The sequence below is a fragment of the Molothrus ater genome, chromosome 4 (genome assembly GCF_012460135.2).
Source record: "Molothrus ater isolate BHLD 08-10-18 breed brown headed cowbird chromosome 4, BPBGC_Mater_1.1, whole genome shotgun sequence".
Classification (NCBI taxonomy): domain Eukaryota; kingdom Metazoa; phylum Chordata; class Aves; order Passeriformes; family Icteridae; genus Molothrus; species Molothrus ater.
In genome coordinates, this window is record NC_050481.2 from 47,009,233 (window position 1) to 47,029,870 (window position 20,638).

The following is a 20,638-nucleotide window of genomic DNA, read 5'->3' on the forward strand; positions in this document are numbered from 1 at the left end:
GGGCTGGTCTGAGCTTTGCTTTTCACAAAGTTTTAATTTTATTGAATTCCCAGGGGAGTTCTTCCCTCTTTTGTTTGCAGGCTTAAATATTTTGACCTTCTGAAGCCCTGTGGTTTCTGAGATAGCATAATCAGAAGAGGTAGCATTTCACTCATACAAAATGTGTTTGGTTTCTTTTCTCTGAAGGAGAGCAGTTAGTGCTTCTTAAAAATCGTTCTCTGCCATCTCTTACAGAGGAGAGCATGTTTGTGAGCAGTTATATTTGGTTATTAACCTATTTATAACATAACTGCACAGCAGTAACTTAGTGTTTCAATCATAGCATTCTTTGATATATGTATTTTTTTCATATTAAAACATCTGTTTATCTGATTTTTTTTCTTGATCTTCATGTTTAACTTCAGCTAGGATTAATAACTTCTAGTATCTGTGAATTTCTCAGCCATTCAGTTATTTGGTACAATTCTGCTTTGTCTCCTCAGGACATTATGTGTACAGTCTAAGGAGCGCTGTGAGGCTGTGCTTGGGATTGTAGGTCTGCATTGGCCAGAAGATACAGACTGCACTCAGTTTCCAGATGAGAACTCAGACAACCAAACCTGTCTAACACCAGATGAAGATGTGGAAGGTACCTCCTACACATATTACAGCAAATAAGAGATTTAAATGGGTTCCCAAAGCCACTGGTCTTTGGTTTTTTTTATACCTCCCCTTTAATTATAATATTTAAACTGTGGAAATTATTCCAAACTGAGTTCCTCTACTCATCTATGCTAGTCTCTTGGCAGAATTCTTTGCTGGATTTCTTGCTCCAGGGAATTGCTAGCACTCAATGAAAGAGTTCCTTAAAGATCTGCCAACTCTGTTCCACTCCTTTGTCCCAAAGTGGTACTGTGAGATGAGGCAGAAGCAGTGGAAGGGTTAATTAGTGGAAAGTTATACCTGGTTTTCATTAGTTGAAATAGACACATAATTGTCAATCTCTTTTTCTTTCTTTTTTTTTTTTAATCCTGGGATTTCTTATACTTATTTCAGTGCATAATACACCACCACGATGGTGAGAAGAGGAGCTAGGAAATTCATACCCATGGTCTAAACATTGCATATCAGTGATTTGGCAAAGCAATGACATTTGACAGAGGGCAGCATGGAAGGGAGAGCTCTGGAAAATGTTGCTCCACCACGTTCCTGGTGCAATTCTGAAGAGTCTCACCTGACACATAATTCCAGTCTCACAAGCTTTCTATCTGTGTTATTTACCCTTCTGAAACAGCCTGGGTGACAAATCAGTGCCCATGCCGTGATGAAGCTTTATCTTAGGGAGTGCTGTTTGTCCCTGTTGTTTGTCCTTGGCAGAGTGCTCCCCCAGTCACTTCAAGTGCCGCTCTGGGCGGTGCGTGCTGGCGTCGCGGAGGTGCGATGGGCAGGCTGACTGCGAGGACAGCAGCGACGAGGACAGCTGTGGTAAGGACATGAGTCAGCTGGAATGGAGGGCAGCTGCAGCACTGGAGAATGAGCTTCATCGTTCATTCAGTTATTTGAACTGTAGCATAAGAGTTCAGAGAAGGAGAACCCCCTATTTGTGTGTTTAAAAGTATATTTACAGTATCAGTAAAAAGACTATAGCAAGAATCCTTCTTAATCAACATGAATACTATTTGTGATACCTGATCGTTTAGATTCTGACAACCATACTCTGTGATGTTTTGAGTATTCCTTAAAGAATCAAGCTAAAAAATTTCTCCAGATTAGTTATTTTCATATTGCTGAAGGCTTTACTGAGCTAAAATGTAACTCTCTGGCAGATTAAATCTTGAATCTGTAAATGTAGTTTTAAATTTATACATGATAATGTTCTCGTTAGGATGTATAGACAAAAGATACCATTGTGATGTATTGTGTTGCTGAAGTGGATTCTGCATGTTTTTTCAGATTGGTCAAGTTACAAGTACAAGCATAAACCCTTGGAGTTTACTCTCCAGTATGTTTCTGAGTTTACTTTTAGCATAGATGCTTTCGACTTTTAACTTAAGGGGATGTATTGAGCCTGAAAGAATCAAGAAATCTCTTGGTCACTACATATCCTTTTACCTGCTGGCAGGACAGTTTCAGAAGGAGAAAGGAGTTCTAAATATTTATTAAGTGACTAAGCTGAAGCCTTCATGGAGGCCTGCATGCAAGCCTGGCATCCCTAGGGGCAAAGAGAATAATCATACATCACTAAGGATTTAGAGAAGAGGTGTGCTTATGAGCAAAGGATTGGAAAACATTGCAGCAGAGTAGGATTAAGGTGCACAACCTGTGTATTTTTTTTAAACTGAGAAAGGGTTAAGTGGGAAGCAGAGTTTATGTGAACAACAAAACTGTGGCAATAAGAGAATTTCTACTCAGAGACAGTAAAATAAAATCCAACACCAGAAAGCTAAAGCTAGGCTAAAGTTCAATCTTAGCAGCCCTATAAAATGCTTCTTTTTAAAAAGCAGATTGTTTTAATGTTTGCAGTAGCCAAGGGTTTATTTACCCCCAATGAGTGATGTATTCTCAGTCTCTGGGAGTTTCTAGATCATTCTTGTATTCTCTCTCCTCTTTCTTTATTTCTTTCCCTCCCCCCACCCCTGTAAAAAAGAAAGAAAGGGGTTATGCTCTCTGAAATATGATTTAATATTAGGTCATTCTCTTGTTTGGGTTATAAAGGAAAGTCAGAGCTGATGGTCACAGTGATTCTTTCAGAGTTTGACATCTCTTTACTTTGAATCAATTGTCTCAATTGTCCTCCTTGCCAAATATTTTTTTGTTGACACCAATCTTGAACTCCTTAGAAAACGAATTGTTATGTGTCTTTTAGGATAATTTTGTTCTCCTAGACATTAACATATGAAATATTGTTCTAATATGTAACATTTGTTTCTCGAGTGGATCTCTCTCTAAAGTCTAGACAGAATGTCACAAGCAATCAGCAGAATTCTTATCAGTTTCTATAAATATGGAAGACTGTATTAGCTAGCAAATTACTGCTGTCAGGGTGACTTTACATTGACCAGGGCTAATACTGTTACTGAAAAACAAAAAGTCCTTGTAGAGCTCCAGGAGTAGCTGTCTCTAACTTACTCATATTCCATGTGTGCAGGACAAAATCAAAACTTGATGATCTTTCCATGTGTAAATGGATAGCTCAAATTTTCTTGGGTTTATCCTTTTAAATTTGTTTTCTAACGTTAAAAAAAGACAGACTGTTTAATTTGAAACCCTTGTATTTGAAGTGCTTTAAATTATCTCTGTGGAACAGCTTTACAGTGCAGGCAGAAGGAGGCTGAAAAAGACTAGCTACAGCTTTCTTATGCTTAGACTACTCTGGCCAAAAAATATAAGTTAGAACCCTCCAAAGAGGTGTACTCTCCCCATGCAGAGCAGAGTTGTATTCAGCACCCACTGTCTCCTTCTGTCAGCAATCCCTGCCATATTTTCACATGGGCTTTGTGAGAGGACATCTCAGCCACGCAATTGCACTGAAATCCTCAGACTTTAGTGCCATCGACACTGGGATTTGGGGAGAAAATTTGACTGGGGTTACTGGAAGTGAGACTTCTGAGTGCAATAAAGTGCAGGGAAGGTAATTTCAAAAAAATATTGTTATGAAAGATGTCACGAGATTTTGTGGTATTAAATGTTATAGTTGGTTGTAGTTGAATGCATTAAATTGCTGCTGCTGAGCAATGCCTCTGGCAGGGAGCAGAACAGGGTCCTACACCTACTAAAGAAATTGAAGGCATAACATTCATGGCCAATACTGTCTTTCACTATTTTCTGCAATCTGGGTTTTGACCTGTAGTATTTTAGGTGAAAGAAAAATGTGCTGATCTTGATGTTTATGATTTAATGATAATTGGGTGGGAAATGTGTATATGGACAACAATTTGTAACTTCCTTCATATTATGAAGAAGAAGGAAGGTAAGATCATATATGAAACCATATCTCTTGTCAATATTCAAACACAAATATTTTTGAGTTGGCGTTAATGTATATATAGAAAAGTTTTCCTAGCTCTGTTTTCACTTCTCTTTCATTGAATTAAAAATGCACGTCATAAAAATAATTAGAGATGAAATATAAATACTGCAAATGGTGGTAGATGATCTCTACCAACAAAACAGTGTACTTGAACACTGAATTCAGTAACTAGTGAATTTTTCATAGGGAATTGTCTCTGTATTTGTCTATGTGATTAGTTTTGGAGAGTCCTGGTACACTTCACAGTGTAACACTGTAATGTTTGATGAAGAGAAAAGGAAACGTGTATTTAATGAATTGTAAATGCTGCTAAAAAATTGCTAGGTTCATAAATTATGGGGAGTTTAAGCTTTTTTTATTTTGTGTTCATAACAAGATCCTAAGATGGAATTCCTTGTTCTATATAAGAGTAGAGATTTTTTTTTAATTTCAATTAATTTTTCATCAAAAGTTATCAGAAATATGGTCAAGAAGGAGACCTGGAAAGTGGTGATACCCAAGAAAGTTATTTGATCATGAAGAATTAGTTTCAAAGGTTAAGGCTATTTATTTCTCTGGGCTTTAACCTTTATTTAGGTGTTTTTTCAAATCTAAACAAAATCAAGCATCCCACACATCCAGGTACAGGTAAAACCTGAACAGATTTTTCCATTAATCCAGTAGGGATTCTCTGGTTCATATTTGTAAAATACGTACTTCAGAATTAGAATTTCTTGGAAACAATATATTTGCTTATAACTTACTGCTTTCACAGTTGCAGGTCCAGGCAAAGAGAGGTGCTGCTTTAAATACTGTTTTTAAATTTATACCTGAATTTTTTGTATGTATGAACATCAGGGCTATCAATTGAGTTTGCCCTTAGATTAAAATGAAAAGTATCATGTATAGAACAGGCCAAACAAGGCAATCAAATAATCTGGCTTAGTCAGGACAATATGTCATTTTTATGGCTTCCTATAAAACCAGAGTGTCAGTCATGCAGGACATTAGTATGTCAAAGTATTTAAACTGATATCACAATAAAATATTTTTTTAGTTGATGGAAATAAAAAGTGGAATAAAACAAGAGAAAACTATTTTCTAAAATGTACCTTGGTCTATTCTTAATTTCTTCTAGCTGACCAACAGGAATTTTTCTGTCAAAGCACTTTGACATAGTTTTGTATTACTTCTCTTTCTACCTTTCATTCTGATTCTGTGTTAGATTCTGCATCAGCACTGCCAGAAAAAAAGCATGCATTTCTGCAGTGTTTAATGGAGATTCCATGCTTTTACAGGATTTGCTTTTGAAAGACCGAGGAATTTCTATGGACTTCAGAATTATAAAAGTTTTTATATTACTGGCAAATATATTTCAAGAATAGTGGTGTATGGGTTTTGAGCTAATTGAGCTAATGCCTAAACCATTATAGATATGTATATTATGCACTCATAATGCAATTATTATTTCAGAAGCACTGAAGTATTTTGAAGTGTTACAATATTTAGATCCATTTATCAAGTGTGCACTGTGCCAATCTTATTTCCATTTCTTCATTAGTAACTATTCTTGGTACTTTCTAAAGTTTATATTGCAAGTGAAAATATTTTGTGTGTTTCAGGACTTTTAAGAAAGAAAACAGTTGATTCAATATTGCATACAAATATTTCAGAACTGTGCTTCTCTGCCTCCAGGTTGTAGAGAAAGGGGTCTTTGGGAGTGTCCTTTGAAGAAGGTGTGCATCAAACACACTATGATCTGTGATGGTTTCCCAGACTGCCCTGACATGATGGATGAAAGGAATTGCTGTAAGGACTCATGCAGTTTGTTACTCCCTTAAAAGGCCAATCACATTTTTGGGATGTTGAGGTGCAAAATCAGTCAAAGTAAAAAGGCTTTATGCTTTCCATAGGCAGAAGGACTTAGTCATTCCCTCAGTTCCCTTTTCAGTTTGTCTATGGCACGAATTTCCCTCTTTCCTCATCTTCTGTCCTTTGTTGTTCACATGCTGAGATCCTTGCTGTCTGTTTGGTCACTCTTGTCCTCTTTTTCTTTTTTTTTTCTTTTCTCTTTCTCCCTCCTTGTTCTTGTGCCTTTGTACTTTTATTCCTTGTAGATTTTTGACTTCTTTTCCCAGGTTTCCTTAACTTCATTCCATACAGGCATTGCTCATAGCTGCCTACTGCTCATTTTTTCCTTGATTTCTACTTACCTGTTTTTTGGTAAATGTCTTATGTTTTATTGTAAACAATGCCTTATTTACTTTCTTTCCTGATTGACATTTCTTAGATTCTGTCTCCCTGCTTGGCTCCACAGGTTTCTTCTGCAATCCAATCTGTGATAGCAGTCAAGATACAGAACTTAGGAGGATGCACCAGTGGCATGGGCACGCAGTCCATGTGCACAGTGCAAGTCTGTTCAGAGTGCTGGCAGGGAGCAGCCTGCACCCTGGTCCCCTCTAGGGGCTTCCCTCAGTTCTCTTTCCTCTGTTTCCATCTGAGAATGGGATGGGAAGTGGTGGAATATCTGCACACAGCAGCTGCTTTGCAGGATCCCACCCTGCATACTAAGCTGGGAGTGAGTGCCCTGGGAGGTTAGGTCCACTTTCTGAATTCTCTTCTTTTGAGAAAACTGGTGTGTGGGCATGCTCTCAAGACAAGGAAGCAGAAAAGACATACTAGGAGAAAGTCTGCACAACAAAGGAGGGATCATTGGTTGGTAAAGTTGGCTGAAAACTGAAATTTTTCATTCTCTGAGGAAACCTGGTATTTTGTCATTTTTGCTGGGATGTTTGGATATAATTTTGTGATTTAAAAGAAGTTGCTCCTGAGTCTCTGGAGTTCTGTTGGTAGAAGCATTTTGTGTCCTAAGCGAAGCCTATGAATATGTTTGCCAAAATGAACAGTGGCCTGTATGTATCACTAGAGCAAACTTTGTTTCTATTTGGGAAGCTGAAGCTCACAAAACATTGCTTAATCTGTTTTTCATTGTAAAGATTATACCACTTAATATCCAAGCTCTGTGCTGTAATCTAAAGAGTGGAAGTGGTATTAAAGTGATTTACTTGTGATCACACATTAGGATTATGACAGAGAAAAGATTACCAAAGGGCTAAGGTTAATCTAGTTCATAATTACCAGAGTATATTTCCTCTCTGCTTTTGATTTGGGGCTTGAATAGTCTAAAACGGCAGCAAAGTTTTCCCAGCCGAGGGCTTCCAGTTTTTGAATTATGCTCTCTGGAAGGTGGAGTTAAAGTGCTTTTTCTGGTTTTGCATGCTTTATTCTAGAGGTAGAAATACCAGGGGTAGGCAGCACTGCCTGCTCTATCTGTATGGTTTTCCCTGTGGAGTTCACTTTTTTTACTAGTGTTACAAATAAGTGCTTGGATTGTATAAATTGGCAGTATAAATGCTGTACATCAGCCAAACATGGGCACAACTGAATGCAGCTCCCTTCCATGCATTTTCTCCCCCTCTGCCCTCCCCCAGGTCTCAGAATTCCCTAATGATGGGGTTTACAGAAGCTGGAAATATGTTAGTGAGGAAGTTACTGTGCCTCTACACACCTGCCTTTTGGAAGGGAGGTTGTTGGAGGAAAAGTCATTTGCAAATGGAAGCTATTGTAGTTCCCATACTGAACAGAGTCTGGAAATCCATATGTAAGGCTGCCAGCTGTGAACTGGAACATGTCTATCAGTACAGCAGTTCTCTACCTCTAAAGTGGAGATAAAAATAAATATATAATTTTCAAAAGCAAAGGAGAATTCAAAAATTAATATATATAATTGCTGTGGATTAGAGGAAATAGATATTAATTGCGGTAAAATATTTTTTTCAAAAACCATGAAGAACTAAACAAATTTGGATCAGTCGGCTAAAAAGCACAGAACAGTGTTTTCTCTTTCAGCTTCTGAGGGGCTAAGACAAGATCACAAATGATACTAAGTAATCCCAGATCTTGCATTTGTAGACACTCTTCCTTCCCTCAGAATTGCAATGCCCTCTGTCACTGCATGGCAGCAACCACTTTCTGCATCAGTGGTATCCATGCTGAATTTGGTTGCAAATCTGCCTCACTTCCTTTTCCATAAATCTGATCTGTATCTACCTTGAATCTCCTCAATTTTTCATGTCAATGTGAATTTCACTTTGATCATGTCTTTCTCAGGAGGAAGCATGTTTTTGTCTTTGCAGCATTTTGTGAGGAGAGTGAACTCGAATGTGCCAACCATGAGTGTGTGCCCCGTGAACTCTGGTGTGATGGGCAGGCAGACTGCACTGACAGCTCAGATGAATGGGACTGTGGTAAGTTTCTTCTCAAAGTGGTGTTTGGGTGATGGTAGCAATCACTGGTGATTTAATTCAGAATACAGTGGTGGAGAGGTGCTCCCTCTGTTAGCCAAGAGAGGACCGGGGTGAGGTTGGGAAAGCATTCAAGGAAGTGGGCAGAGGAGAAAGCAAAAGCTCAGTGTGAAGTGTCACAGTGCAAAGATACAAGAAAAGTGATAGAGCAAGAAAATGTGTAGATGATGTGTGTAATCTGGAAAGTATTGTGGATAGAGGAGAGGTTCAGAAGACACTGAGATTTGGAAGGACCTTTTGAGAATCTTTTTTGCATGGGATAAAAGCAGTTCCTGAATTTTTATGTACAGATTAAGAGAGAAGAAATGGTAATGGTCTTTCTACCTAGGTTATCCAACTAGATTAAGGCTATAAAAATGAAGGCTATCAGCAACCCATGTGAATCTGTGCTGGTGAATTAGAAGTATTTGGGTTTATTCTTACACTCTTGATGCCTTTGCTGTTCAGTGTCTCATGCTGTTCACTCCTAACAAGGTTCAGATAACCACACTTGCCTTGGTTTTAAGTTGCATAGCTATTCAGCATGTAAAGCTAGGAAAAGTGCCAGCAACTTGGAAGAATCTTGAATGTAGTTGCATGTTTTCAGTTTTTCATCCATAAAACTATTTGAAATAATACTGAAGTTTTCTTCCTTTTTCCTTTCCAGTTACACTGTCTAAAACCAGGAATTCCTTGATGCTCCTGACCGTTCACAGGTCAGCTGCTGATAACCATGTTTGTGCTGATTACTGGCAAGAAAATTTAAGCCAACTGGCCTGCAATCAAATGGGTTTAGGGTAAGGTCAGTAGTTTGTAGCTTTGATGATTTCTTAGGACAATTGGAGTGCCGGTGTTAGATGTGGACTATCATGGTTCACTGCAATGTTAGACCTAGTGTGGAAATGGTTCACAGAGAAAAGAGGTAACGAAATTTTGTGAACTATGGCAGAATTTCACTAAGATCTAGGCACTTTCACCACTTTATAAATATTGCATGATTGTTATTAAGAGTCTTTTGAAAAGGTAATGGTGTTTTGCCAAGGCTCAGTACATGCACAAACAGTTACTGCTGAGGCTCAGAATGTAATACTCTGTTTCTTCCCAAAGAATTAAAGCAGACTTAGGAAATACAAGAAAAGTCCTCTTCATTTATTTGCTTTTTGCAATAAATACTGTAAGTTAGACAAGTGGATGTATTTAACTTGGGCATCTCTGGACAACAAATTGTTAGAGAGGGTTTCTGTGTGGAACTCAGAAAAAGAAATAGCCTCTAAGTGTCTTACTGCATGCACACTAAATTGTGGGATAATCGATGCAAAATATAACTGTTGGATAAAAATCAAGTTCAGCTGCTCTGATATTCACAGCTGTCTCTTACTGGGAAGATGCAAATCTGATGGTATATAAGGCTGTCTTTTGCCAGTGTGAATTAAGAGGTGTCTTTTCTGTTTGCTTTTCTCCACTACACAAACTGACATTCTTTGTACCTTTCTCAAAGTACACAGGAGGATAAAGACCCTGGGTTAGTTAAGTACCCTTCATGTACTCTGTATAGTCTTGCACTGCAGGGATACCTGGCATCGATTCTAACAGATGCTCCAAATTGAAGACTACCTGTAACTGGACTGCCTGCCATTCTAACTCACAATTTTATACTCCTCTGTCTAGTTTAGTGTATCTAAATAATATTTGCATTATCTGTTTGCTTTAGCTTTATATAGCATCCTAATAAAGCTTTATAGAATGATAGAATATACTGAGTTGGAAGGGACCCATCAGTGTCATTGAGTCCAACTCCTGGCCCTGTACAGGTTACTCCAACAATCACACCTTGTGCCTGACAGACTATGCAAATCCTTCTTGAAGTCAGACAGGCATGGTGCTGTGACTACTTCCCTGAGGAGCCTGTTCCAGTGCCCAGCCATCTCTGGATGAAAAATCTTTCCCTGTTACCTAACCGAAACTTCCCCCTGCTGTTTCATACCATTCCTTTGAGTCCTGTCACTGGTCACAAGACTGAAGAGATCAGTGTCTGCCCCTCTACTTACCCTCCAGAGGTAACCAAGTACCTCAGACACTCCTCATACAGCTTCTCTTCCAGTCCCTTCACCATCCTCCTGGCCATCTTTTGGATGCTCTCTAACAGTTTAATGTCTCACATTGTGGCACCCAAAACTGCCCACAATATTCAAGGTGAGGCTGCCCCAGTGCAGAGCAGAGCAGGACAATCCCCTCCCTTGCCTGGCTGGTGATGCTGTCCCTGATGCTCCCCAGGACAGGCTTGGCCCTCCTGGCTGCCAGGGCACTGCTGACTCATGTTCACCTTGCTATTGGTCCTAACATAAAATTTGCTTCTCTTTCCCATGATGCTTGCTGCTGGGAAAATGAAAATGTATTAAACTATCACAACACCTCTGATTCCCTCCGTTTTTCAGGGGTGTGCCTAGGCTGAAATCAGCATGGGTAGAAACCTACACCTTCCTGCTTCTTCACTGATGCTTGCTAACAGGTGCCATCAATCCTGCACTTTTAAAAACGTAAGAGACAAAAATGATTCTTAAATCTCACCACTCAATTTTCTAACAAGGTGATATATTCTAAAAATTATTTTTTCTACAAGATCTTCTTGGTAGGGACAGGCAATTGTGTCAAGGCAGTAGGAAATTCTGAAGTCAATTCAGTTCTGAAGTCTACAACTTCAGTTTGACTCCACTACTAATTTCTAATTCTTTCTTGCAGTACTTCAGAAAACCAGATCAGTGTTTGTCTTTCCTTTCTTAATGCCTATTTTGTCAGTAACCTGAGGCCTGATTTTCTTAGCTATTCTTCAAGTTTTTGTGGAGTGGCACTGCCAAAAATACAGTAATTTATCTTTGAAAAGCTGTAAGAAAAACAAAAATTATGATGCGTTACTAGAACTGATTTCCAAAATCAGTTCTTATATACTCCAGTTCTTAAATACTCCTTATTTACAAAAGGAGTAATATGAGCAATACAGCTATTTAATTATTTTGTTAACATTGCATAGGGATTCAGTGAAAATGTCACAGAGGCTAATGTTTTCTATATGGTAAAATGGAAGACTCTATAATTGAAGTTTCATGCCACTGTGTAATCTGATCTGAAGCCATGAACTTCATCTCTTGGATGGTATTTACATCCTGTATAAATTATTTAATTGACTTACAACAAGAATGGCTGAATGTGAGGTTGAAGATTGGTTTTTTTAACAAGCTCTTTCTACTCACCATTGAGGGTGCAGGTAAATTAGACTGTATATTGCACAGAACTCAAGTAATGATAAAACATCTCCTTTTACATAAAAAACTAATAAATAAATATGAAATATTTTATGCAGTGCTTTTCTGCAAGGTATTCCCAATGGGAAAAGCTTCATTTTACTCCTTCAGAAAATTAAAGCTGCGAATGTACAAATTCTGTCCACATTAGAGCACACTACAGAACCACCCAGCTTTGTGGCTGTTACTTACTTAATAATTACTTACAGCAACTCTTGATTTTGCTTTAATAGCACTCTTGTTTATTTTTACAGAAAAATAATGCATCTTATGAGCGAGATATCAAATTGAAGACTTATTAATGCCTTAGACCAGGAATTACAATGAATGATAGCTTTTGGAATTTTTATTTTCTGTAAAGCTCTGCAAACTATTTTTAATAACTATCTGGTGCTTTGCCAAATAAAAACTCCCAATTACTGTATAATGTGGTAATGTTTAAAATATAAAGGCAGTGTCTTTCTAACAGCTTTTGCATATTTTAGTTATTTAAAAATAACATATTTTAATACTTTAGGCTAAATTAATCTGAAAAAACAAATGAAGATAATGAAGTGATAGTGGTTAAAGTTAGGTTAATTTAACGGATAGTGGTAACACATTTTACAGAATAGCAGTCTGTCTGTTTGAAACATATAAACCTTCAGTCTGAAGCAACATGAAACGTTCATTCTATTCTGCCCATTTCACAAAATGCAAGCAATTTTGCTGGCTGTTTGCCAGTTATAATTCCACAGACTATGTGGTTTTCCAGTTTTTCATAGCACCACTCATGGAATGTGTTGTGTGATGCATGATGCAACACACAAAGCCCCAAGTTCCAAGCATTGCCTGAAAGGCTTTGGACTATTGATGGCTGGTGCTCAAGCTATCATGTATTCTTAGCAGTTCTTACGTTTTTCTCTAGTACAAAAGACATTAAATTTGTTTGTGTGTAATGCCAAGAGCTTGATGGGAATGCTCAAGTCTTAGGTTTCACAGTTTACAACCAGATGGGACTATCATGCCACCTAATCTGACTGCCTCTTTATGTCAGGATATATAAGTTTATTCAGAAACTTCTGACTGAGGCCTAGATTTGATTACAGTGAATTTAAATGCAGTCTCTGGCAATGAGTTTTTCTGTTAACACAGGTAGAGAACAGAACAGCAGTCAGTCTCACATCTGTCCTGTTGTGTTCTAGAGGCTGTGCTGCTGAGGATGGGTGTACTGCATAGGTTCAGAACACTGGAAGAATATTGGAAGAATGTATTTTGGCATGATGTTCAGTTGAAGAAACCCACTTTCCATATACTTGGAAGTCCACATTATTTGTTGATGAAATGGCAATCATAAAAGCATGGTCTGCTCAGGTCTGAAATTTGATAAAGGCAGTAGTGGAGTTGTTCTGTCATTCTGTGAAAATATAGTGGAATAATTTGTCTTTCTTGGCTGCACTAGGATGATACAGCAAATGCAACAAACTTCAAGAGCTTGTGCTCAGCAGAGTATGGGGGAGATTTTACTTCACCGGCGTGTTCTGGTGTAGTATCAGTGTAAAATTGCAGCTGTCTACCAAGTTACTTGTTTTCAAAAATCTCTTGTTATCTCTTCCTGTGCCTGCTGCTCCTTTTCTTGGAGGCAGTGTCACTGGTGGTCCACTGAAACCAGCAGCTCCTTTTCCTTCTTTCCTCTGCTGTGGCATCTGCTGTGTATGTATTTATGAAAGGGATGGGCAAGTTTGTTGTTGCTGCCTGGGTTTCTGTCTTTTCTGGTACTTTTCACTCAATGTCTTTGGTATAAAGATCTTGAATATTTGACAACTGAGCAGTCAAGCTGCTGGACAAACAATCTCTTGTTTTCACATGATCTAATTTGGTTTTTTTTTATTACTCTATAACTATTTCTGCAAGAGGAATAATGGAAGCGCAGCTAATGTTTTATTTGCTCAAAGAGCATAACAAAAACAAACCCCAGAATCCTGTAATACCTATGTAATAAATTTGAACTTCTGAATGAAACTTCATTTTCTCCAAGACTAGACATGACATTTAGTGAAACAAATTCCATGCCAAAGAGGAAGTATTTGTACTCATTAATTCAATCTAGATTTCTAAATCCATTCAACAGAATGTAACATGCTCTTAACCTGCCTTGAATTTATTCATGTTTTCCATGGCCACAGTGTTCTATTAATCCTGTAGATGATGTAGAAAGATAGCAAATTTTTTACATTTCATTTAATTTTTTAAGAATGGCAACTAATAACTCATTAAAGAATTTTACTGAAAATAGAGCTGTGGTAGATGTGGAAGGCTTTTCTAGTAAATTGGAGCAATAATAGACCAATGTTAAAATATGTAGACTTTATTAATTGTATTAGAATTGTGCTAGATTAATATCTGATAGATTATGTCTCATCTTTCATGTGCATATATAGTTTAAAATATAATTATTTGCATAAGGCTGTTTTTTTAGAAATTCCAACCTTATAATTCCTGACAAATTGTGACAGTTTCTTCAAACAGTCATTAAACGTGTGGTCAGTGTCCCATTTAACACTTTCTAGTTCCATGATTGGATATTTTCTTTTTTTTAAAAGTAAAATTATTCTTACTCATAATTTTATTATCTCAAACAGCCTTGGAGCTGTCTGAATGTGCTTCTGGGTAATTGGCCATAGGTGGCCATACTTGACCTACAGAGGTCCCTTCCAAGCCCAACCATTCTGTGATTGGTTAAAAGAAAGATACATGAATACTACCAAACTAGGAAATGTTCTTATTCTACTGATTCATCACAAATCCTTTTTCAAACTGTTTTATGCTGTAACTTGTACATTTTAAACCTACTGCCCCCTTTTTCTTTCATTTTTTTATACAGGGGCTTCTAGATTCAGATTTACTCCTTTTAACACTAAAGATAGTAAATATCTCTGCATTGAAAATTTATTCTGAAATCTGCAAGTTGAAGTGGTTTTGGGGTTTTTTTTTGACTTATATATTGAAACTAAAATAGTGTAGATTTAGACTAGACATAAGGAATATTTTTTTCGCAATGAGGATGGTGAAACACTAGAACAGGTTACCCAGAGAAATGGTAGACACCCCATTCCTGGAAATATTCAAGGTCAGCTTGGATGGGACTCTGAGGAACCTATTCTATAATTTAATGAGGTGATTTAAGACTTTGAGAGGGGCAAGGACTGCAAGAAACACAGCATCTTTCATCAGGCAAGCTTTCAGGCAAACAGGTCTTCCTTCAGTTTTGCTCTTTCTGCTGTGTAATTCAGGAATTTGACCTCCACACCCTCTCCACAACTCCTACCAAGCATCCTAATGAAGGCTGCCCTCTGCATATAAACCCTGTATCATTAAACACACAGGTGTCCTTTCAAAGGTAATCTTAGCTCATGAAATGATGTCAGTGTTAGCTTTAGATGTAAAAAGTAAGCTTAAAAATGTAAAAATGCCTATGAGAATATTGCTCTCAAGTTCTCTTAGAGGTGAAAGAAGAAGAAATTGGTAATAAAAGAATAAATATGGTACATATCTTGAAAAAAACCAAGCATAAATTACACTATGGGAAGATTTCTTAGTAAATAATCATTCTGTAAAGGATGATATTGAACAAAGAAACAAGTAAATTTTGTTCAAATTCAGTGAATACTTTCATACAGGATAAAAAAGGTTGAAAAATCAAGTTGTTTGTTTCAAATTTTTGAAATTAAACAACTAGAATTTTGTTTCAAGTCAACATTTTTCTCTGAAATTCATCCAATTTTTAAAATTAAAAGCTAATTGACTTTAAATGAAGGACTAACATTAAATTTGAAGTTGAATTAATACTTCCAGCTAAGAAAATTTAGGTTGTATTTGAAGCTTTAACTTCAGATGCTTTCAACTGGTCTTTTTTCAGGTTTAGCTACAGAATGATACTTTATGAAACCTGTAATTTACAGAGTCAGAGACCAGAGTGCTGCAAAGTCAGGTTATCAACACTGTTTTCAGCACAAATCTGAAACACAACCCCATCCTAGCTGTGAAGAAAATTAACTCTATCCCAGCCAAAGCCAGCATGCAGAGATAAAGCAAGCAAGTAAATTTTTTGCAGTATAATTATGAGTTAACTCATTCTTTGCAGACTTGACTAGTTTATCAGCTAGGAGATAAGACTGAGGGATTTTGAAACCTGAAAATATCACAGTAATTATCAACTTTCTATCAAAAAATTTTAAGAATAATTTAATCATACTTTTTTATTTTTTCTATCAATGCAGTGAATACTTTCTATTTTCTATGTTTCAATATGTTTTCACTTTAAAAATTCAGATATCTTTGATTTTAATACTGTTAAAATCAAGGTTTTGATATTTTACTCCATATTCTATGGCACAGCTGTGGCTTTGGAGAATTCTGGTCAAGACCAAGGAACATTTTAGCCAATATGTACAGACAGGAACAGATGCTGTTCCAGCTCTGAAAGAGGCCTAATTTGCTTTAAATTAGTGTCCATATGTGTGTGATCCATTGCCTTCTGGCCTAACTCAAGGCTTCCTTTCTCAAACCTGCTGTCACATGAGGCCTACAAGAATGGAATTACAGAAAGTAAACTGACATGTGTCACTGTTACTCGGAAGCAAGAAGTAATCCAGTTTATGGATTATACTTTATTCTAAACTTGCAGTTTAATGCATTTGAACAACTTCTTCCAAATGGAAAAGGGAGAATAAGGTATTGAAAACATCGCTGTACAGAAGTATCCCAGATATGTTACAAACAGAATGATGAACTTCATAACCTAAAATTAGTTCCTGCCTTCTAGTTTGTATTCTTTTTGTTTTGTTATAATTTAGTATGCAAGTCATAATGCTTATTTTTTACTGTAAACTTTGACTGCTGTGCACAGTGATCAGCAGGTAGCAGACTAGAATGCTCTGAAAACTTTTTATTAAATATTTCTATTGTACAGCTTATCTAATGAAACATTGCTTTTCCCCACTGATAGCATATTTTTAATGTAGAACACAGATCAGATTCTCTTTTTCTCTTTTAATTCTAAAAATTCCTCTCTTAAACACACATAAGAGAATTGCTAGCTTGAAATTAAATTCATTAAAGGAATATTCTAATTTTTAAGTTGAAACTGAAAAATTAGTAAAATTTAAGTTGGAAATTCCTACTTAAGTAATGTGCTACTGCAAATTGAAATGTTTTGCCTGATTTGATTTCACAAGTAACTGATTTTGTAAGTTGTTAAATATTTTTAATTGCCTTAGATTAATGGAAACTTTTAGATCAAAGGAATTAGATATGTTAGAATTTTACGTGCCCTGTAGTGGTCATTAGATCTAGCAGACATCTTTCTGTGAAGGAGCAAGACTGATTTGATGATCTCGGAGCTCTTTCCAACCTAACCTTTCTGTGATTCAGTGATTCAATGACTTTTCTGTAATGTTGAAATATGCTTTGGTGTGTGAAAAGTCTGATCTAGTAACTGTTGTCCTTCCTTAAGATTCAGCTCTTCATCATAGGCTCTGGTCCCTACAGTGTGTTTGTGTTGTGCAAAAGAATCATAAAATCCTCACTGTAACAGGCATCTGGAGAACATCTAATCTTTCTCCCACCTGAAGCAGACCTGTTGCCAAATGGGATCAGTTCAACCACTGCTCTGTTTAGCCAAGTCTTGAAAACTTTGATGGATAGGGCTCTCTGTTCCAGGGCTGCTTCACCTTCCTAATGAAAAAGTATTTCCTTTTTGTGTGCTCTGAGTCTCCAAAGCTGTAGGTCAAGGCCATTTCCCCATATTTTACCATGCAGCACTATTGATAAAAATTTGTTTCAGTCATGTTTTAACTCCTCTTCAAGTATTTTTTATAAAACAAATATAATCAGTATTGAGAATTGGATTTAAAGACAAGCTGATATCCTGGCTGGCATTACCAGGTACTATCATGACATATTGGGTTCAGAGGCTAATTTAAGGACACATCACAGTTTTTCTGAAATTCTCTAATTCTTTTTTCCATGAGTTAGGATTTAGAATTTGGCCTTTGTCTGGTGTTTGGGAGAGCACAGCTTCAAAGTCCTTGTCATTGACAGGGATTGATGGCTAATCATGAATGGTTCTGTGCTGGAAAGCTGCATGATGAGTTAAGTAATTTAGAAATGCTCTATTTTTTTTTCCATTTGGCAGTAAAGGTATAATAAAATAGCAATTTCTTGAGTCTCTCAGGCAATACCTAGACTGAGGAAGTGGATATATGAAAATACCTCCTGGTGAACCATTCCAACCCTCACATACTTGTTAGGTTGCTGCAGAAGGTTTGACATTGTCACCAGTGATTTGTTCTGTTTCGCAAAGCAGGCAGCTTGGACTTAGAGATACTCTCAAACCTTATTAACAAGGCCTAGACTGCTCTTTACTGTTAAAGTTTAATGGATTTCCAGTGACAGGAATGTAAGAAAATTTTTTTTTTTGTTACCTCTTTTACATATGAAGATCTTTGTTTTTTGTTTTTTTTTTGCATTTTTGAGGCCAAGAAACTGTTGAAAGAGTATCAATGTGTGCATTACAGTAAATGCCACCAGAAGGTTCTTGGCTGTTCCTGATTCCAGTTCTGCTTCTTGTTGGGAAATACAGTGTGACAGTCATGTTGACTGGCCTCGCTTCTCAGGGTGATTTCATTCTCCTAACTGTGTATCTGCTGCTCCTGGCTTTGCCATATCACTCAGACATGTATCTTTAGAGTAAACAGGTACGTTAGGGCCTCTTCACCTTCATAGCTGTAACATAGAAACCTACCAGAAGTTCTATCAATGTCTTTCATTTGTTTCAGAGGACCATCCAAAACAGAAATTGTAATAGAGAGTGAGCAAATGCAGGATCAAAAATGGCTGAATCTGCACTCAGACTGGAAGAATAAAAATGCATCCACTTTACATGCACTTCTAGTGAATGGGTAAGTAACAGGTTAAAAAGACCTATTTCACTGCTGTGGGTGGTCACTTAGCAGTGCAGGATGACAAACTCTGGTAAGCTCTTTTTTTCCATGGTGTCTGTGTATAAATCCCAGCAAATTCTCATGTAAGTTGTTAAGATACATTCTACAATTACTTTGGTGTCTACAACCACTGTAGTCTCTTTTGAGACCATTTTGTGAATCCTCAGGGGCCCATTCTGGTAGAATAAGAGCATTGGAGTGATACAGAGGTGATGCCCTTGAAGCACCTGGACCAAACAGCGTGGTTAAATCTCTGCTGAGCAAGAAAGTCCAGCAAGTGCTATGGAGCAAAATCTGCAGACACATCTTAGCATCCTCTGCAGCCTGAGTAGTCTGGATTCATTCATTTGGAGCAACTACAGCTCCTTCAGTAGAGGCTATAGCCACTTACAGTAGGTTTCCTTAGCTCTAGCTTCAGATGATGGTATATTCTTTAATTAACCCAACTAAACAGATAGTTATTAATGAGAAGCCAGAATCTCATGGTTGAGACATTCAAAGTGTGACTTTGAAGAGCCAGTGAAGTAGAAATCCAGGGCAAAACTGGGAGAGCCACCTAATCCCCATTGGCAACTGCATTCTTCAAAAAGCACATTCATAGTTTCCCTTTGAATGCCCAGGAGCTTTCAGAACATTCTTCTTCCACAGAAAATCCTTGTGTTTCACAAGAAAAGATTGTCTTGGGCAACTGCAGAGATACAATATGTGTGAAGACAAAAATCTGAGGAAGAAATCTACGTTTCTTTTGCTTGGCTCCATTATTTTCTATACTCAAAGTTTTCCCTAGTGGCATAATACTAAAAAGATTGTGCTTGCAAAGGCCTAATTTTGCTTTCATACATCTCAATTGTGTAGCTTTTTTGTTTTACATTAGTATTTTCCCCATTCCTTTAAGTTAATTTATAGTTTTTCATCTATAAGGGCCATTACTAAACGATACTTGAAAGTTGTCTTTTTAACTCTTCGATTTTCCTTTCTCACTGTCTTTTTCCTCTAGCCTAAAAGTATCCAAATGCTTTTCTCCAGAGTAATACAAGAATAAACACCTTGGGTTGTGACCCGATGCAAAGGCAGATCCACAATCCTATTCTGTTCAGTCACTAAAGTGCAAAGCAGAAATTTCAAGGTACTTTTTAACATTTTGGAAGAGGTCTGCTAGAAAACATATGAAGTAATGGATCTGGAGCCTCTTGAGTTACAAATTCTAGTCACAAAAGATTTAGTTTTGCCCAAAGTGCATGTTAAAGGAGGGAAAACATCAGTAGTGATTATTGTTAAATCTATAGCATAAATGAAAGATACATGTAGGAAACAGATCTTCCAGTCCCCCTGAATTCAGAAAATGGATAAGAAGAAGTGAGAAGCTGAGGAGGAAGGGTGCATGAAAGGTGAGGCTGTTTTTGTTTTGGCTGCATCCAGTGCAGATGACTGGGAAGTGCCCCTGAGCCCTGCAGTCTGGGTGTATTCATCTGTGTCACCTGCAGCATGTAAAATGTTTGTGCTGTGGAGTATGCTGTAAAGGAGTTGCCAGGCTTCTGGACTAATGGGAACTTGGCCAAGAACTAACAAAGACACCACTAAATCATAAAGTTTTGGTAGGAGGGAACAGCACAGTGCAGGCAGTGCACACATAAAAGCTTAAAAGTTTTCTCTTTAGAGCTGGCTGAATGGTAAGTAAAAAAAACAAGTGTAAAACATGTGCATGGCTAAATATAAAAGTTATATTCCATGTATTTTCTTTGCCTGTCAAAACTGTGCACAAAATTTAATTTCCTGAAATTCTAAAATCCAGAAAAAATAATTTTCTGAACTGGGTTTTCAGGAAGACAAATAGACTGATTTTTACAGTGTATGAATGAGGTACATGCAATGTAAGGGACAAAGGTTTGGTTAAATTCCAGATTCAAGGTAATCTGTTGGGCTGGCTGACGCTGTTGTTTTGCCCACATTAGTATCTATGATTTAACATGAAATGCAGCCTCTTTTTAGGTGGTTGCAGTTTTACAGATACTGCCTACCTGCTGG

General features: G+C 37.3%; 1 protein-coding gene across 1 annotated transcript in view; it reads left to right on the plus strand.

Annotated features, from left to right (window-relative positions):
• CORIN (corin, serine peptidase) overlaps positions 1 to 20,638 on the plus strand; it is a 111,423-nt gene that overhangs the window by 78,022 nt on the left and 12,763 nt on the right. The window contains exons 12-17 of the mRNA XM_036382834.1: positions 483 to 628; positions 1,357 to 1,464; positions 5,684 to 5,797; positions 8,185 to 8,295; positions 8,999 to 9,128; positions 18,449 to 18,571. Coding sequence (XP_036238727.1) covers positions 483 to 628; positions 1,357 to 1,464; positions 5,684 to 5,797; positions 8,185 to 8,295; positions 8,999 to 9,128; positions 18,449 to 18,571 — 732 coding nt within the window. The remainder of the gene's footprint in view (positions 1 to 482; positions 629 to 1,356; positions 1,465 to 5,683; positions 5,798 to 8,184; positions 8,296 to 8,998; positions 9,129 to 18,448; positions 18,572 to 20,638) is intronic.